Consider the following 16414-nt stretch of genomic DNA (forward strand, 5'->3'; position numbering starts at 1 on the left):
ATTCAAAATCGTGTATGATAGTAGACTGCTTGATACTCTGAAGACGTTTAGACGTAATAACTTTATTGAAATGAATAAAAACACTTTTGTCTAATTTCCACTACTTATTTTATTTTTAGGACCGGTTTCGAGTTTTATTCGATCTAGCAAGTATGAAACTAACATGACATGTTGTAAAAATGAAATAACTAGTGGAAATTAGACAAAAGTGTTTCTATTCATTTCATTAAAGTGATCATGAATTTCCACAAAATAACACAATAATTGTTGTACTCGAAAATATCTTTATTTACTGGTGATAATTGGGGGTGTGTGAAAAATAAATCTCTTGTTGAGTACCTATACGGTAGCAAAATACTTGCGAAGGCACTGTCTCAAGGCATCTCCAGCTTCACCAGCACTATTACCTTTCCTGACGCCACATTCATTTATAATTTCGTTAATTTTGTCAGCACCCAATTTGTGACGTTGTGCGAGGTTCTTCCTCAAAACAACTTCGTCAATGTCTCCATTTACTTTCTGTATACCAAATTTCACGTTCATGCAAAGGAAAAAGAGGTTTTATTGCGTCTGGTTTCTTGCACTCGCTCTCGACATTCCGATATAACTCCCCTATGTTTTCAGCATTGGCCTGAAATTTAAAAAAGTGGTCATCTACTGCCTAAGAGACGATTTGTTTATTTAGAAAACCTCAGAGAAATCGATAAGTTTCCACTGATTATAAGATACTTATGGTTATTACTTTGATAGTAAAAAAACCCGCCTATAATGAAAAGTTTTTTCTGAGATGTGAAATTATTACCATGGATCAAAATTGATTCTGCCTTCATGAACAGACAGAGAGTGCTAGAGGACAACTGGCGATCTTTTCCATTGAAATTATAAAAACCTCAAGAAAAAAAATTGTCATTCTGATATATTGCATAATTTGACACCAAATTTGAAAATAATCAATGAAAACAGTGAATTTTCAGGACGTAAATAATGGAATTTGCCACTGAATAGAAAAAAAATTAGATATGCTCATTGTTGATTTTTTTTTGTACCTTGGGAGCTGTCTGACTCCAGAAAACACTGCTTATTGGGCTTATTGCGTTTATTCTCCCATCTTCTCATGACACCCATTCTATCAGTCTCGTCCCCTGTACTAGTTTGTACAGGTTCCGTGTTGGATGTTCGTCATATTCTTCTGGGCGTAATTTTGTACATAATTCTGTATTGCCTGCCTCCTGTGATTCAGTGCCTCACATTCGTATAAGATGTGTAGAGCTGTTTCTATCATTTCGTTGCATAATCTGCAGCTGAGGTCTCCGTTGTACAGCCTCATTTTATTCAGGTGTCCTCTAAGCGGACAATGACCGGTTGGTAACCCTGTAATTATTCTGAGCCGTACCCTACTATATTGAAGTAGTTCTTCGGTTCCTTTCTCGGACGGTTCCCTAATGAAGGTTCTACTGTGTTTGTTGCCAGGTACTTTTGTCCAGTACTCTGTGTGCTTCTTATTGGTCCATGTCCTAATCTCGTTTCGTACCAATGATTTTGATACCCCCAGAGCTGATTCAGGACCTATATATGAAGTTGATGATCCGCGTCTAGCGCATTCATCAGCTTAATCATTACCTATGATTCCTGAATGCCCTGGCACCCAGCGGCCTGGCCCTGGCAAGTTCATTCAGTTCTTCATGGTATTCCCAGACCAGTTTTGATGTCACCTTCGGGTTTGTCAGAGCCCTAGTGCGCTCTTGCTGTCTGTTAAAATATTGATCCGCTCATTTCTTTGATGTCTCAACTTAATGAACCTTGCACACTGCAAGATAGCATACACTTCCGCCTGAAAGACGGATGTGCATAGTCCTAGCGGATAGCTGTAGTTTAGATTTCTATCCGCTCGGTATATTCCAGCTCCCGTTCCATGTTTGGTCTTCGATCCAAACATGTTTTCGGGATGACTAATGGTCTTCCACTCTTCACGGCTTATGATTTTGGTCGTGAAGTTTGTGTTTAAGGTGTACTTCGATGTCATGTGGTCCGTGCACATATTCAATATGAGCTCCCCCACTTGTTCCGAAATTTCAGTTCGGTTCGATCTTTTGTAGTTCGGTGAGTTTTCCAATCTGAATTGGCCCATCCTGGCCTCCCCCATTATCACAAAGTGTGAAGGAGGTAGATTCAGGAGTGTCTCCCATGCAGCTGTTGGGGTGGTTCTCATTGCTCACATCATTCCCAAACATGCAAGTCTTTGCACCTTGTCTAGTTTGAGAGATGGCGGTCGCCTGCTTCATCTTTGGCCACCAGACCAGACATGCGTATGTTATCATGGGTTTACCATCGTGTATAGCCAATATACCATGTCTGGTTTTAGCCCCCATGTTTTTCCATAGGTGCATCTGGTGAGCATCAGTGCTACCTCCGCTTTCCTCTTTATCCTGTCCAAGTGTTGGTTCCAGATCAGTTTGGAATCTAGGATTACTCCCAGATATTTAACCTCCGCCGACACTTGTATTTCTTCATTGTTGGTTGATTATATTCATTACAAAGGACCACAGAAAACTTTGTTTACTTTAATAGCTGATTATTATAGATTTTTGTGTGCTGAATTCAAATCTGGTCTTAGTTTTTTTGTATCACCCATAGTTTTTGAGAAATTGACTTTTTTAATGAAACACTATGTTAAATCACTATCATGGTTTTTATTTACAGTTGGTTACTTGAAATAATGATACAGTGTTGTCATGTAGTTTTCACTTGTCAGATGGAATTGGTTTATTCCTTTCTCTTTTTTCTTTGAAGTTTCTTGTGTAGCTTTTCCTGCGATGAGTCGCTTGTTGAACTTCACGGTGAAGTGACCATCAGTAGTCTCCCATCATGTTGATGTTCCAGCGGCCCTGGTAACGTTTTTCCATCAATTTAATATCTTGGTGAATATGCTCACCTGCTCGTCACTAACATCTCCTGAATTTTCTGGAAAATAATCAAGATGACTGTTCAAAAAGTGGACTTTCAGGCTCATCAAATATCCTAGTTTCTTAAAATTCTTCAACATGTTAGCTACAATGGTACAATATTCTGTTTATTTTGCATTTCCTAAGAATTTTGTAACAACTTGCTCAAATGATACCTATGCTTCTTTCTCATGTACGGTCATTTACGTCGTTTCGAATGTCGGGTCCTACAAAGACGCCTTCTTCAAGTTTAGCCCCTGAAAGGTTTGGAAATTTCTGTCAGAGATACTTGAAACAAGGTCCATCTTCAGGCAATGGACTGTTTCAAACTGTTTCATGAGGCCTAACTTTATATGTTGAGGTGGTAAGAGAATGTTTCTAGGATCTACAAGGTTTTTGCGGAGAATGTTCTTCTCGCCGGGTTTTAAAGACTCCCTCACAGGCCTGTTCTTTCTGCACCAATGTTGATCCCTTGCTCTACTGTCCTATTCACACAAAAAACATAGAAATTTGGTAAAACTGCCTTGCTGACCAAGAAGCATGCATGTTACTTTTAAGTCACAACATATCATCCAACCATGAGCCAAATAGCCAATTTTATTCAACACTATTTCTAGGTTTTCATAGGTCTCTGTCATATGTACATAATGACCAACAGGTATAGATGCATAAGTGTTACTATTGTGTAATGAAACAGCTTTTAAACTAGTTTTGGAAAAATCAATGAACAGCCTTCAGTCTTCTTTTTTGTATTCAACACCAAACTCTTTGATCAGACCTGAAATCTCTGAGCAGTACACTAAATCACCTTCTTGTTCAAAAAATTTGAAAACTGCTGCTCTCTCTTCCTATACACATACTAGTACTATGTTGCTGTATCGCTGCTGTTCCAATGTTTTGACAGAATCAGAATCAACGAACTCAGGCGTGCGCAACGTTATAGAACAGTGCTTTCAAAAAATGTTTTACATCGCCATCTAGTGGTGAGTTACAGAAAAAATTATAGCCTAAAAACCTTCTCTATGAAACATTACTTATACATGTCAAGTTTCATCACGATCGGTTGAGCGATGTAGAAGTTTATCACTTACCAAACAACCAACCAACAAACATCCATTTTTATATATTAGATATGCTAGTTCTTTTCTCAGCCCAAGATCCCTAAGTCATTAAACTCAATCTGTGTAAACAGTTTAGGCTCCATATTTGCTGTATCACATTAGAACTTTTCATCATCTTGCTCATCTATATCTGATAGTACATCAGAAATCATTTCAGTTTGAACATAATTCAAATTATCTGAAGATTCTGGAACAGGCAAATCTACATCATGCCCTACTGGTCGGATGGCGGAAATTAGGTTAGGGTAGCTTATTACCTTCTTGTTTTTCGAATTATGGCCAGTAATATTAATACTACAAAAGTAGCAATCATCAGTGTGGTTTCTAGGTTCCCTCCATACTATAGGAACAGCGTACTTGAAGGCTTTTTTCTCCTTTTTTAACCATTTTCTAAGATCTTCAACACAAACATAACATACCTAATGCGGGGTCCAAAATTTATCCTGATAACCAAGTTAAATTCCAAAATATGAGAAATGAACCTTTTTTACAAAGTCTCTAATGTTTTTTTGATGTTTTTTAATAACAAACTCACCACAAATATAACAAAAACTGTCAGCAGAGTTCTTAAAACCGCGATTAGACATTTTAATGAGCACATGTACTGGAAACCAGAAAGTAAGATTAGGTTGACAGTAAACAAAACATCAGCTGTGAACAAAACAATATAATTCCACTTTTTCTGGACAGTAAATGTAACGGCTACATCCATCAATTTACAGTAAATGTGTTTCAGCAGTGCTGCCAACTCTTCTATATCCAGCACAAATTACTTTATAATTTTATTTGTAGTACATAAAAGCTGTTAAATTCTGTAATAAACCGAAAAATTCAATATATTGTTGTGCAAATATGAAAAAATGGTAGGTGATACGGCTTAATAAGTGTCATATTTTTATTTAGCACCCTAAACAACAGAATGATAAGGTGTTTTAGGTAAAAAAAGTGTTTTTATCGTTGGCCTGTGTTATTCATTCAATATTTTCCCGTTTGATGTCAAGTGAAATATGTGATTTTTTGAAAAAAAAATTAATGAACGTCTCGAGAAGGATTCAAATATTAGTTCGAATTTTTTTAGTCAATATCTCTATACAAACATTGTGGGAAACTGTCAAAGGGAGGAAAAATGACGTTCTAAATGAAACTCTTCACGAAAATGTGTTGAGGTACTATCTGCAGAACATACCTCAATTTTTTTATTTGACGAGACAGACTTCCGCTTGCTATGAATGAAGAGTTTAGAATTAGTCTATTACGCACCTAGGGAGAAAAGTACGGCATAATCGGCAGCAAACATTGTTTTGACAAAATCGCGGGCGAGGATGCCGTACTTTCCACCCGTGGTGCGTTTACGATTTTCTCACTGCGGTGCGGGATGAAAAATTCGATCCTCTCGTTGATTTAGCGTTTTTCAATGGCAGATTATATATTTAACTGTCGTCACGTATTTGTTGTCATAGACAGTTTGATAAACAATTCGTCGCTAGGTTACCCAGAGGAAAAGTAAGTTATGAGCATGCGCGATAGTGTTATCTAACTGTGAGAGAACGAGGGAATTTTATCCGTATACAGGAGACGAAAAGCGAACGTTTCATCCCGCAGTGAGTAAATTCTATTTTTATTTCATCAGTTCGGACTTCCATCGTCTAATATAATATAAATTGATTTGAAAACCCTGAAAACAATAAAAAACAAAAAGATTAACCGAAAATAACAGTTTTATTAAACAAAATATTGAAACTACAAAGAAATAACATACAAGCAACAACCAAACAAATGAAAAAAATTGAAATATTAATAAAAGCTGAAAAAAAAAAGTTAAAAAACCACCATCAATCGACTAAGAGAGGAATCATCAAGACTCTACTAGACCGTGCTTTTGGGCTCTGTAATACAAAGGAAGGTCTCGAGAAGGAATTAGGCATGATCAAAAATGACCTTCGACGGAATGGTTACTTCAGATTGATGGTAGAACAGGCCTTGGCTAGAAGACAGCAAGAACTCCACAAGGAAGAGAAGTAGCCACAACCAGTACTTCCCTACATCAGAGGATTATCGGAAAGGATAAGAAGGATTGGGTCCAAGTATAACATCAGGACTTGTTTCAGATCTGGGAACACTATCCGTAGCAGCCTCACGGAAACCAGGCCACCAAACGCGGACTGCGATTCCAAGAATTGCATTTACCGGTTACCCTGCGAGTGCGGAGAATCATACATCGGTGAAACTAAGAGGCCGTTGAAAGTTCGCATTGCTGAGCACAAGAAACACACACCGCGAGCAGAATCCAGCAAATCCTGAATAGCAGAGCATGTTTGGATTCATCAACATCACATCAAGTGGGCTCAAGCTGAAATCATCCACAAAGAGAAACACTGGTTTAGAAGAAAATTCAAAGAAGCCGCGTATATGTTGTCCAACAACGCATTTAGTCAAGCTAGCGTAGAGATACGTAACATATGGAAACCTCTAATCAAGCGAAAAACGACCAATTCCCGCCAAATGGTCATCTTCCGCTAAAACCAATGAAGCGGAAAGAGTGAAGAGGGGATAGGTGAAAGCACTCGAATGACCTATAAATGGTCAGATCTCGGAGGAATAAGTCCAGTTATCACCCGAAGACGATTGTGGATACTAACAATCGAGACGTCGTGACATAACTTGGTTTGAAATCTTTCAATTTTTATTTCTCATTTTTTGTTGATGATATTTTCCAATTTTAATTTTTTATTTTTCAGCTTTTATTAATATTTCAATTTTTTTATTTGTTTGGTGGTTGCTGTATGTTAGTTCTTTGTAATTTCAGTTTTTTGTTTAATAAAATTGTTATTTTCGGTTAATCTTTTTGATTTTTATTTTTTTTAGGGTTTTCAAATCAATTTATATTATATTAGACATTGGAAGTCCGAACTGATGAAATACACCACGAAACATTGTCAACCACCTTCAAACAAAATTCAATTTTTTTTTTGGGAAATTATGTCATCTGTCTGTCAGTCTGTCTGTTCATCTGTGTATCTGTCGTCCACAAAAGTATGGTGGGGGACTCCATAATGGACTTCAGATAAATAGATTTTAAAGAGAATCTAAAGGTAGAAAATTTAATTTTTCGGTACTTTTTCGAAAACCTTTATACTTTTCGATCGAATATATGTAAGACGGGCGGAGATATTTGAAAATGAAAAAAAAATTTGCACATCATAAAGTGTTAGGAAAAAAATTCATTACTCTTTTATGATATTTTTCCTAGTACGGGAAACATCAAGAACAAAAAAATTACTTATTATCCCAGAGAACATGTTGATACAAGTTGAATTAATTTGAGAAAATGATATTGAATATACGCAAGTCGAGTAAGAACTGGAAACTGAAAATATTGAAAATTTTTGTGAAAAATGTTTGTTTCATGTTAAGGAAGTGAACACTTCAATACAGTTTTTCGATTATTGCTACAGTTCAGAGAATAAATATATTGGAGACATTTAATTTTGCATTCACAAGGTAGGAAATATTCAAAATGCCTTAGAAACAATTATGTTCGTCTATGAATAATGTAATATGAGTTTTTCTCTATTACTAGTTTCCATCGATATCGACTTGAAAACTTTTGTTGATAGGAAACGAGTTGCACTAAAAACTGAGAAAATCTAAAATATCAAAAATACATATATAGGCTCACGAAATCGAAATACGAGCTCTCGCGAAAAATATATTTTAGATATATATTCTTAACTTTGATATAATTCACTGCGGATGTCCCTGGTTTCAATAATAAATTGCAAAAACCCATAATGGAAAAATAGGATGCATTTTAAAATAAAAATAAAAATTGTTTCATCATTGGAAAATAATTTTGAATCTTACCAAGACCAAAACTGTAACAGCCAACACGATACCAAAGCAGAGTTTCATGATTACAGTTATATCGAATATGCAGAATCAAGAAATCTGTCTCTTATTTACATAAAAAGAAGAAGGGTTATCTAATGGGTCAAATTTCAATCAAAAGGAATACTGATCATACAGATTGAACATTTGTTACATGATGTTATGAAAGATGTTCCTTACTGAATTATTAACAATGCTGTTTTTATATTGCCGCATCCAGAGTTTAGTTCATAAACTTACGAAGAACGATTTGCTAAGAAAATCAAAAACTAGGCAATAATGACGATACCTTTGTGAAATTTTTTGGAAACCTAGAATGATCAGATTTATCCCCAATGAAAAATTTTATTTCCGCAAATTTCAAAAGAATGATTCATGAATGGAATGCTACCTTTGCCACAGTTCATAGTTCTCATGCCGGACTTTGCTATTTCCGGACTTTCGAAGCTTCCGAAAATATAGGTTCACGTACCGATATTAACAATTTCATACAGTTTTCATTTATTCTTTGGCCGTTCTCCAGAGCGTAGTGAGCGACACTAGTCTTTTTTCTTCTTCGAAATCGGATATACCTATGCTATTCTGATTATTGTTTTTATTTTTTATGTGCACACAATTTGCATTGGGTGCACTGAATCCATTTATCGTTAGGCAAACTATTTGACCAGGGTTCAACGCAAAACAGGCAGAAGGTTTCTTCATAACTGCTTGAATCGTCTTTAATTTTTGAATTCTTGGCATTTGCTTGTTTTTTTTTGTGTTTTTTTTTGTGTTTTGCCAAAGACCTGTTTTTTATCGGTCTCGTTTTATTTTCATTTATCTTCTTCTAAAGCATCCTTAATAGGCGTATCTGTCAAGATTTCAGATTTTCTTTTTGTGCGACCCCGTTGCACTTTTCTTTCTGCGGCTTTTGGAAACGGCTTCAAATTTTCGAGATCTGTAAAAATACATGTTGCTACCTTGTTAGATGACTGGATAAACTGCGAATTCTGGGGCGTGGGCGTCTTACTTTCTGCAATTCTGCTTGGTCCAGCTTGTTGCACGTCTTCGTAGGGAATAGTCTCTTGGTCTAGCAAGGGGTTGGCGACACGGTTTAAAACCTCTTCGATGGGTGTAATTTGACCAAGTTCAGGTAGATTTGCTGTAACTCCCAATACTTCACCAGGATTCACGTTTTGCTCAATATCTTGCAAATCTTGTTCAGGATCTAGTCTATCTGTAACATGAGCAGCCATAAATTCACTGTCTGGAAAAATATCACTATCAAATGGATAAATTCCGGAAACCTGGAATACTGGGTATGTCATAAATGGTCATCGTTGCACCCGGACGATTAGTCATCGAAGAATCACAAGCACTATTGACATACTTCTTTAACGGTCCATACACACTGCGATCCAGAGGTTGGAGCTTATGGCTACAGTGGGGTGGAAAGGATAACACTGTTACGCCGTGATCTTTGCAGATGTTTAGTGCTTCGGGAGATAAATGCGAATCGTGGTTGTCTATCAAAAGCAGGAGAGGGTTTTCTTTAGACGCCTTGGAGTATTGAATAAAATACTGGATATATTGTATAAAATGAACTTCTTTCATCCAGCCTGATAGATTGGCACTTCCATCGCTTCCAGGCGGGGCATCTCTGAGAAAATGGGGCTTAAAATGAACACGAGGAAATATGAAGAAAGGTGGAACAGTATTTCCAGCAGCAGAAACAGCACACGCCAAAGTTACAAGCGTACCGCGTTCTGCCGAAGTAACTCTTCCCACTTGTTTGACACCACGTCTACCCACAATTCGGTCAGGTCTCTGAACTGTAGTAATTCCTGTTTCGTCCATATTCCAGATGTCCACAGGACTAAAGTTATACCATCTAAGAACAATTTCTAGATTGCGCTAGAAATGTCAAAACTGAATGTTAAAACATTATAAATCAAAGTTTTATATTTGGTGAGTATTGACATAAGTGCAAATTTTCTTAATACATATACTCTGTTGTTATCGAAAAAGCAATAAAACTGATATTACAAATATTTCAAACTCATAAATATTTACTTACGGGTGACAAAACCATGTGCACCAAGTAAAACTGAAAAAAAAAACGCCTACACATCAACGATAACTGTCTTCAACTGGCGCGTATTCAAACACCTTCCGATAGATGCGAGCAACGCTGGTGTTAAACGAACGGATTCCGAAATTTTATGTACCAACCAACCCCTGTGCCCAACCAACCCTGGTCTCCTCTATGTACACTGTACATCACAAATATAATGAAATTGTATTATAGTATCCATACGCTTTTTAGTAGGATTTGTTTGGAACGTTTTCTTGGTTATTTCTAGTCGTTTGTATTGCTTATTTCAGATGACCTGCATTGTCTTTATTAAGTCAGGTATCCGAACCGAAGGCCCCCTACCCTTTCAGCTAATTGTTCTTTAGTCTAGTTCATGTTTTTCTTATGTTAGGGTGATAGGGACAAGTCTCTATCACCGTCTTGTAGCTTGTAGCAAATTGTCAGAAGTCGCAGCGTCTTCTGTTGTCCTTTTTCTTGTCGTTAAGACATGTTCTTTTTTTACTTATTTCCGGCGAGCATGGCTTGTAGAACCGGAAACTTCGTGAGAATTGCCTGCAGCTGACCTAGGGCCGTTGGGAGACCCTCGGGAGAGTTGCAGGAATTTTCTCTAGTTGATACGGCTCTCGCGTATGAGATTCCGCTTCTGACTCTATTTTGATCGACTGTCCTCGGGTTTGGGGGCTGTCTTTCGTCTGTAGGCCCATCTGAGGCCATTTTCTTATTTTCAGGGCGTTCTGAGCACCCGTGAAAACTAGCTGGATGTTCTCCCTTGCAGTTGAAGCACCGCATCAGGGAGTTTTTGGGTCTTTTGCACTCATTTGTCAAGTGCCGTCCGGCGCACTTTACACAGGCCGGGACTGCTTTACAGTTCCGCTGTGTGTGTCCGAACTTTTGGCACCTGTAGCATTGTCCTGCTCTATTACGTGGCCTTTGTGTTTCTGCGGTAATGCGGACTTTTTGGATTTCTTTAATATCGTATATGTTAGCCTGGTTTCTAGGGACCAGGTCTAGTACGAAGGAGATAGGCTTCTTGTTTGCTTTACTCATACGAGCGATGGAAATGATTTCAAATCCTTTTCCTTGCAGTTCTTTTTTGATTTCGTCTATTTCCAGGGCTTCTGGGACTCCCCGGAAAACGACTCCTGACGGTTTCTCGGCTTGTACCGAGTATGTGTGGTATGGTATCTTTTCTTTGTCGAGGGATTTTGTTACCTTCCTGTAATCCTCTATGGATTTAAAGTGAACCTTTATCCCGTCATTTGTGTTCACCGCCCGAGATATGTTGATATTCTGCGCGGCGGTGATCGTATTGAAATTTTTCCATTTGTCCTTCGCTCGTATGGTTATTGGCGGAGGTTTTTCATTTTTTGTTTTTGTTTCTCCCTGGTTTGTTACCGGGGCTTCTTCGACCTTTTGTTCTACATCCAAATCCATCTGTTCGGGTGTGTTTTCAATGTTTGTTGGGGGATTATCCTTTTGGGCTACCTGTATTGTCTTCGGGTTAGACACTTCCGGCTTATCCGGTACCTGTGACGTACCGGTCGTGACGTCTTCGGAATTTCCAGGATTTGTTCGATCACTTTTTGTCTTTTTCTTCTTCGGCTGCTGAGTTTGTACCTTTTCAGTAGCTGGGATTTTTGTTTTTTCAACGCGGGGCTCAGGTGTGGCCGCTCGTTTTTGTGGCATGTTTTCACCTTGGGTTTCTTCTTCTTCCTAAGGGAGGTCGTCGAAATCTGGATCGTATCTTTCCTCTTCGTAGCTTGGCAGAGCTTCGAAGAGTTGGTAATATTTGGGTTTGCGGTTTAGTATGTTTTGTTCCATTATCTTTTCAAAATATTTGTACGACTTTGCCAGCTCTATACTGGAAACGTCATACCGATCTAGTATTGCCGCCATCAACGCAAGAACCGCGTCTCTGGAAAAGTTCCTACGGAAGTGGTGAATTCTATTTAATAGTTCTTCCATCGTTTATCGGCCTAAAATACTTTTTAGGCGATAGCGTACCTAATTGCTGAAAATTGTCACTGCTCTATAACTTTGATGTTTACTCATCAACGTCTCACTCGCAACTACTCCATGTGTATTTCAGATGGTATGTGGCATATTATTTTCATAAATTGAAGAATCTGTCATCGAGCTTCACTTTGGGACATTCGCCGATATTATCAACGAAATTGTGAATGAATGTGGGTACAACTGAGGTGTTGAGGCCATGCATTCATGATAAAGGAAAAGAATTATACAACAAAAATTTAATGAGTCACTACAGTGACCTTTCTTAGATTCTCTATGCTCGCAAATTTTAAAATCACTTTCAAATTCCAGTTTTTACTTTATATGGCTACTTTTATTACATAATTAAGTAGTGAAAAAAAATTATGGAAAAAATTAATTCATTCATAACAAATTGTTTTTTGAATAAAAAATAAACAATTTATTTTTTAATTTCGAACAACAATAGTATCTCTGATTTTTAGATTGAAATGATTCCCTAATTTTAATATTCGATCGCAAAAAACGATTGTTGATAAATAAACCCATCTTTAGCAACAAATAATTTATTTTAAGGAACGATTTTTTCTCTAGAAATCATAACTTCCATCAATAAGTATATTACGGAAAAAAAATTTAAATTTACTCAAAAAAAATATATTTGTAATATATTTATAACAATTTTCAAAAAATAACAGGAAAAAAAAATGAGTAGCTTTTGTTAGATATCGAAACAATCAAGATTTGGGAAAAAAATTATTTATTTTTTATAATTTTGAATTTTCAATTGTTAAAAAAAAACTGGAAAATCGAGATTTTATGATTTTTGCACGGCAATCTTTTCATTAGCCTATTGGGAATAACTTCACGAAGTTAAACAAATTCTAGGGTTTTAGTTTGTTGATTATCAGGGTTTTCATGTTAACTTTCAGTTTATGAAAAATTATTAATTAACAAATGCATAATTAATGGAGAAATTTTTGTTGTTGTTGCTGGTTTCAGGTCTCTGTAAAAATTATAAATAATAGAGGTAAAGCTCCGAGAGTCATAACTATTTTTTGCAAATTTGATGATCGTTTTTTAAAATTCAAAAATTTTGAGTATTTTTCATGATATTCAAAAAACCTAACCTCATTTTTTTTTATTAATTTATTTATAACTTTTGTAATTTTTTTCAGCGCCTTTTCGAACTTCTCCTTGAACTTTATACGTGGCAATAAGAATCGAATGTCACTTTGATCGTAATTTTTGGAGACTATATAAAACTTTTATAAGAAAATGGAACATGTGAACTAGAAAGCTCTCTGGAAAGCATTTCTGGAAGTGGGTGAGCGGGATGCCGTTGACGAAGAGCCATCTTCTCTTCTCTCTAACATGAAGTTTATTGTTTCTACCTTCTGTAGATTCTCTCGAAGAGCCTTCATGGAATCATTCTTCATCAAGTTTACCTTGTCTAACAGGTCAAGTACTCGTGAAACAAATCCAATTTTCTCACTTTCGGCCATCTGAAGGTTCACTGGGTTATACCATTTTTAAGTAGCTAGTTACTTGAAAATGGTCTGACCGAAACCGGTCGTAACAAATAATAAACTTTGTAGAAACCATGAGAAACCATGCCGAAAACATCTTCGATCGTATCCAGACACACCGCAACCCAGCGCTGAGTGATCTTCACGACGCACTGAAGAGAGACGACTTTAGATTCGGGGAGAGTATACACATATTTTCACAATTTTCTGGTTCTAAAACACATACTAGTCCTCGACACACAACACTCGTCTCCAGATAGGTACAGGACCATCACCATGCGCATACTACACACCAGAGTCAGGTTTCACAAATACTCAGATAATGTAGTAAAATCACTAGAGGCTGACTTCCCATTATAACAGGTCAGATTTCAATCTAGCTAAAGAGCTAAGCTGCGGGTTGAGGACCACTCGGAAATGAGGGGGTAGACGGCTGAGATTTTAACTTCTGCATACAGAAACAATGTGGGAAATATTTTACCTCAGGGCATTCAATCCCGGGAGTGTCGTGATGGATGCATTTGTGGTTTATTCAATTATCACTGATGATACTTATGGCGAGTCGAAACAACGCTGTCTGGTGTTGAATCCTAAATGCGTTGTGTTTGGGCTCTGATTTTCAGCTAGTAGCGAAATAGTTGTTGTAACGGTCGAAGAAATGGAATTAAGAATTGATCTACTATGAATATGATGTTGAAATTTATTATCATGAATAGGAAAAAATATTTAGGATAGAGATGATTGTTTGGAAAATGAATGCGTCTATTGAGTTTAGAGAAAGCTTGAAAAATAAAAGTATGCAAAATGTAGCTATTTGAAAATCATGAACGAAAATGTGAATAAAGTATATTACTGCCTTCACTAGTTCTGTATAGGAAACAATAATGAAGAAAATTTGATGTTTTGTATTCCAAATGTTGTGATTTTTTGTGACAAAAAGTTCAAATTCCAAAGTTTCAAATAATACTCATTTTGATTTTCCTGCATACAGTCAGATTGAAAGTAAGGATTTTCAACTAATATTGTAATATTAGGTTTATAACTGATCCTAGATTCCTAAATTATGACCAAATCGTGAAAGATTCTTGATTTAAAAAATAAATCAATGAATCGTTCAACTCTTGGTCTGACAGACCGGCCCTATTACCGGTGTTATGCAATTTGTTGCGACTACTGGAAAACCCGAGTTGGACATTTACTTCGGCAGAGTGACAAAATTGGAAAAATGATTTGCGCTGTTTTCTACGACTTGATTTTGATACTCATTTTCTACGAATAATGGGTGGGGTCCTTTGTGCACCACATATTTAAACACCGCATTGTCGGCCTAGTATACATTCCCTGAATAACTCTCATTAAAATATATACCTACTCGGGCTCAAAAATAATGATGAATAGTTTTGAATTTTACGTTATTCGTATCATTGTTGTTTCGAAACTGTAGCGTTACATTAACGATTTGCTGATAAAATGGCGGAATCGCCAATTGTCAATATTTCCGAAGGAAAGGATGAAGGTTGCTTCGGTACTAATTTGGATGGTGAACAGTACTTTTCTTTTTTCGGGATTCCGTATGCAAAAGCCCCGGTGGGCAAGCTCAGATTCAAGGTAAGTGTCATGGTCAAGTGCATAGACATGCTTCCTTCAATTGCATATTGAAGGAAGCACGTCATATTCAATTTTATAATTGTATTACCTCTTACCCGTGACTTCGTACGAGTAAACTTCAGTTTTTGAGTTTCAGATTTTCTTATTGCAAAAAGTTCTAATATACACACATCTCCAACATTCTTAGACCCCTTTATGTTTGTCTAAATGAGACACTACTATCATAAGTCAAAAAGTACATTTAATTTGGTTATGTAGCCAATGCAAATTGGCTGAATTTGATTTTAACTGAACAAAAAAAATACAAATGAAAAATAGTGCATAATAAAATGATTACCAGAATCTGAAATGTAGAAGAAAACCATTTTACAGCGGAATCAAAAATTCATTAATATTCGGTGTAGCCTCCCCTATTTGAAGTAAGGTGTTAACTCGCCTCTGCATGGAAACAATAAGAGCGTTAATGGTATCCATTGGGACGTTGTTTCATTCTCCTTGAGCCGCGAGTGTGAGTTCGAGGAGGGTGCTAGGAGGATAAATTCTGTTTGAGATTGCTCGTTTAACGAAATCCCACATATGCTCAATGGGATTCATGTCTGGGAATTTTCTCAATTTCTAGTGCATTTTGTACTCTTCTCGTGCAGTGGGGCCTAGCATTGTCATTCATGAAAATGAAATTGGCTCCAATTTCATTTCGGAGAGGATAAATAATGGGTTCAACACTGTTTCTATGCCCTGTCATAATATATGGAATGGGAATAAATTGCGTATGACGACCATGCATTATGCCTCACCAAAACATTACTGATCATCCTTGGTACGGAACGACTTCTCTCATTAATATTCGGTGTAGCCTCCCCTAATTGAAGTAAGGTGTTAACTCGCCTCTGCATGGAAACAATAAGAGCGTTAATGGTATCCATTGTGACGTTGTTCCATTCTCCTTGAGCCGCGAGTGTGAGTTCGAGGAGGGTGCTAGTAGGATAAATTCTGTTTGAGATTGCTCGTTTAACGAAATCCTACATATGCTCAATGGGATTCATGTCTGGGAATCTTCTCAATCTCTAGTGCATTTTGTACTCTTCTCGTGCAGTGGGGCCTAGCATTGTCATTCATGAAAATGAAATTGGCTCCAATTTTATTTCGGAGAGGATAAATAATGGGTTCAATAATGTTTCTATCCCCTGTCATAGTATATGGAATGGGAATAAGTTGCGTATGATGACCATGCATTATGCCTCACCAAAACATTACTGATCA

General features: G+C 36.9%; 1 protein-coding gene and 1 long non-coding RNA gene across 2 annotated transcripts in view; one reads left to right on the forward strand and one right to left on the reverse strand.

Moving 5' to 3' along the window:
• Nucleotides 1-2670: 2670 nt before the first annotated feature.
• LOC111511491 (uncharacterized) lies at nt 2671-9183 on the reverse strand. Its single transcript, XR_012467817.1, has 2 exons — nt 7928-9183; nt 2671-2961 (listed from the first exon to the last, which is right to left on the reverse strand). It is a non-coding gene; the product is annotated as an uncharacterized lncRNA (long non-coding RNA).
• A 5770-nt stretch (nt 9184-14953) lies between these two features.
• The window catches only part of LOC111511489 (juvenile hormone esterase), a 55302-nt gene continuing 53841 nt past the window's right edge, over nt 14954-16414 (forward strand). Inside the window, exon 1 of the mRNA XM_074184314.1 lies at nt 14954-15154. Coding sequence (XP_074040415.1) covers nt 15017-15154 — 138 coding nt within the window. The 5' untranslated portion in view covers nt 14954-15016. The remainder of the gene's footprint in view (nt 15155-16414) is intronic.

The sequence above is a fragment of the Leptinotarsa decemlineata genome, unplaced genomic scaffold (assembly GCF_025532065.1).
Source record: "Leptinotarsa decemlineata unplaced genomic scaffold, Ldec_3_MD MMD2_P_RNA_scaffold_2, whole genome shotgun sequence".
Taxonomy (NCBI): Eukaryota; Metazoa; Arthropoda; class Insecta; order Coleoptera; family Chrysomelidae; genus Leptinotarsa; species Leptinotarsa decemlineata.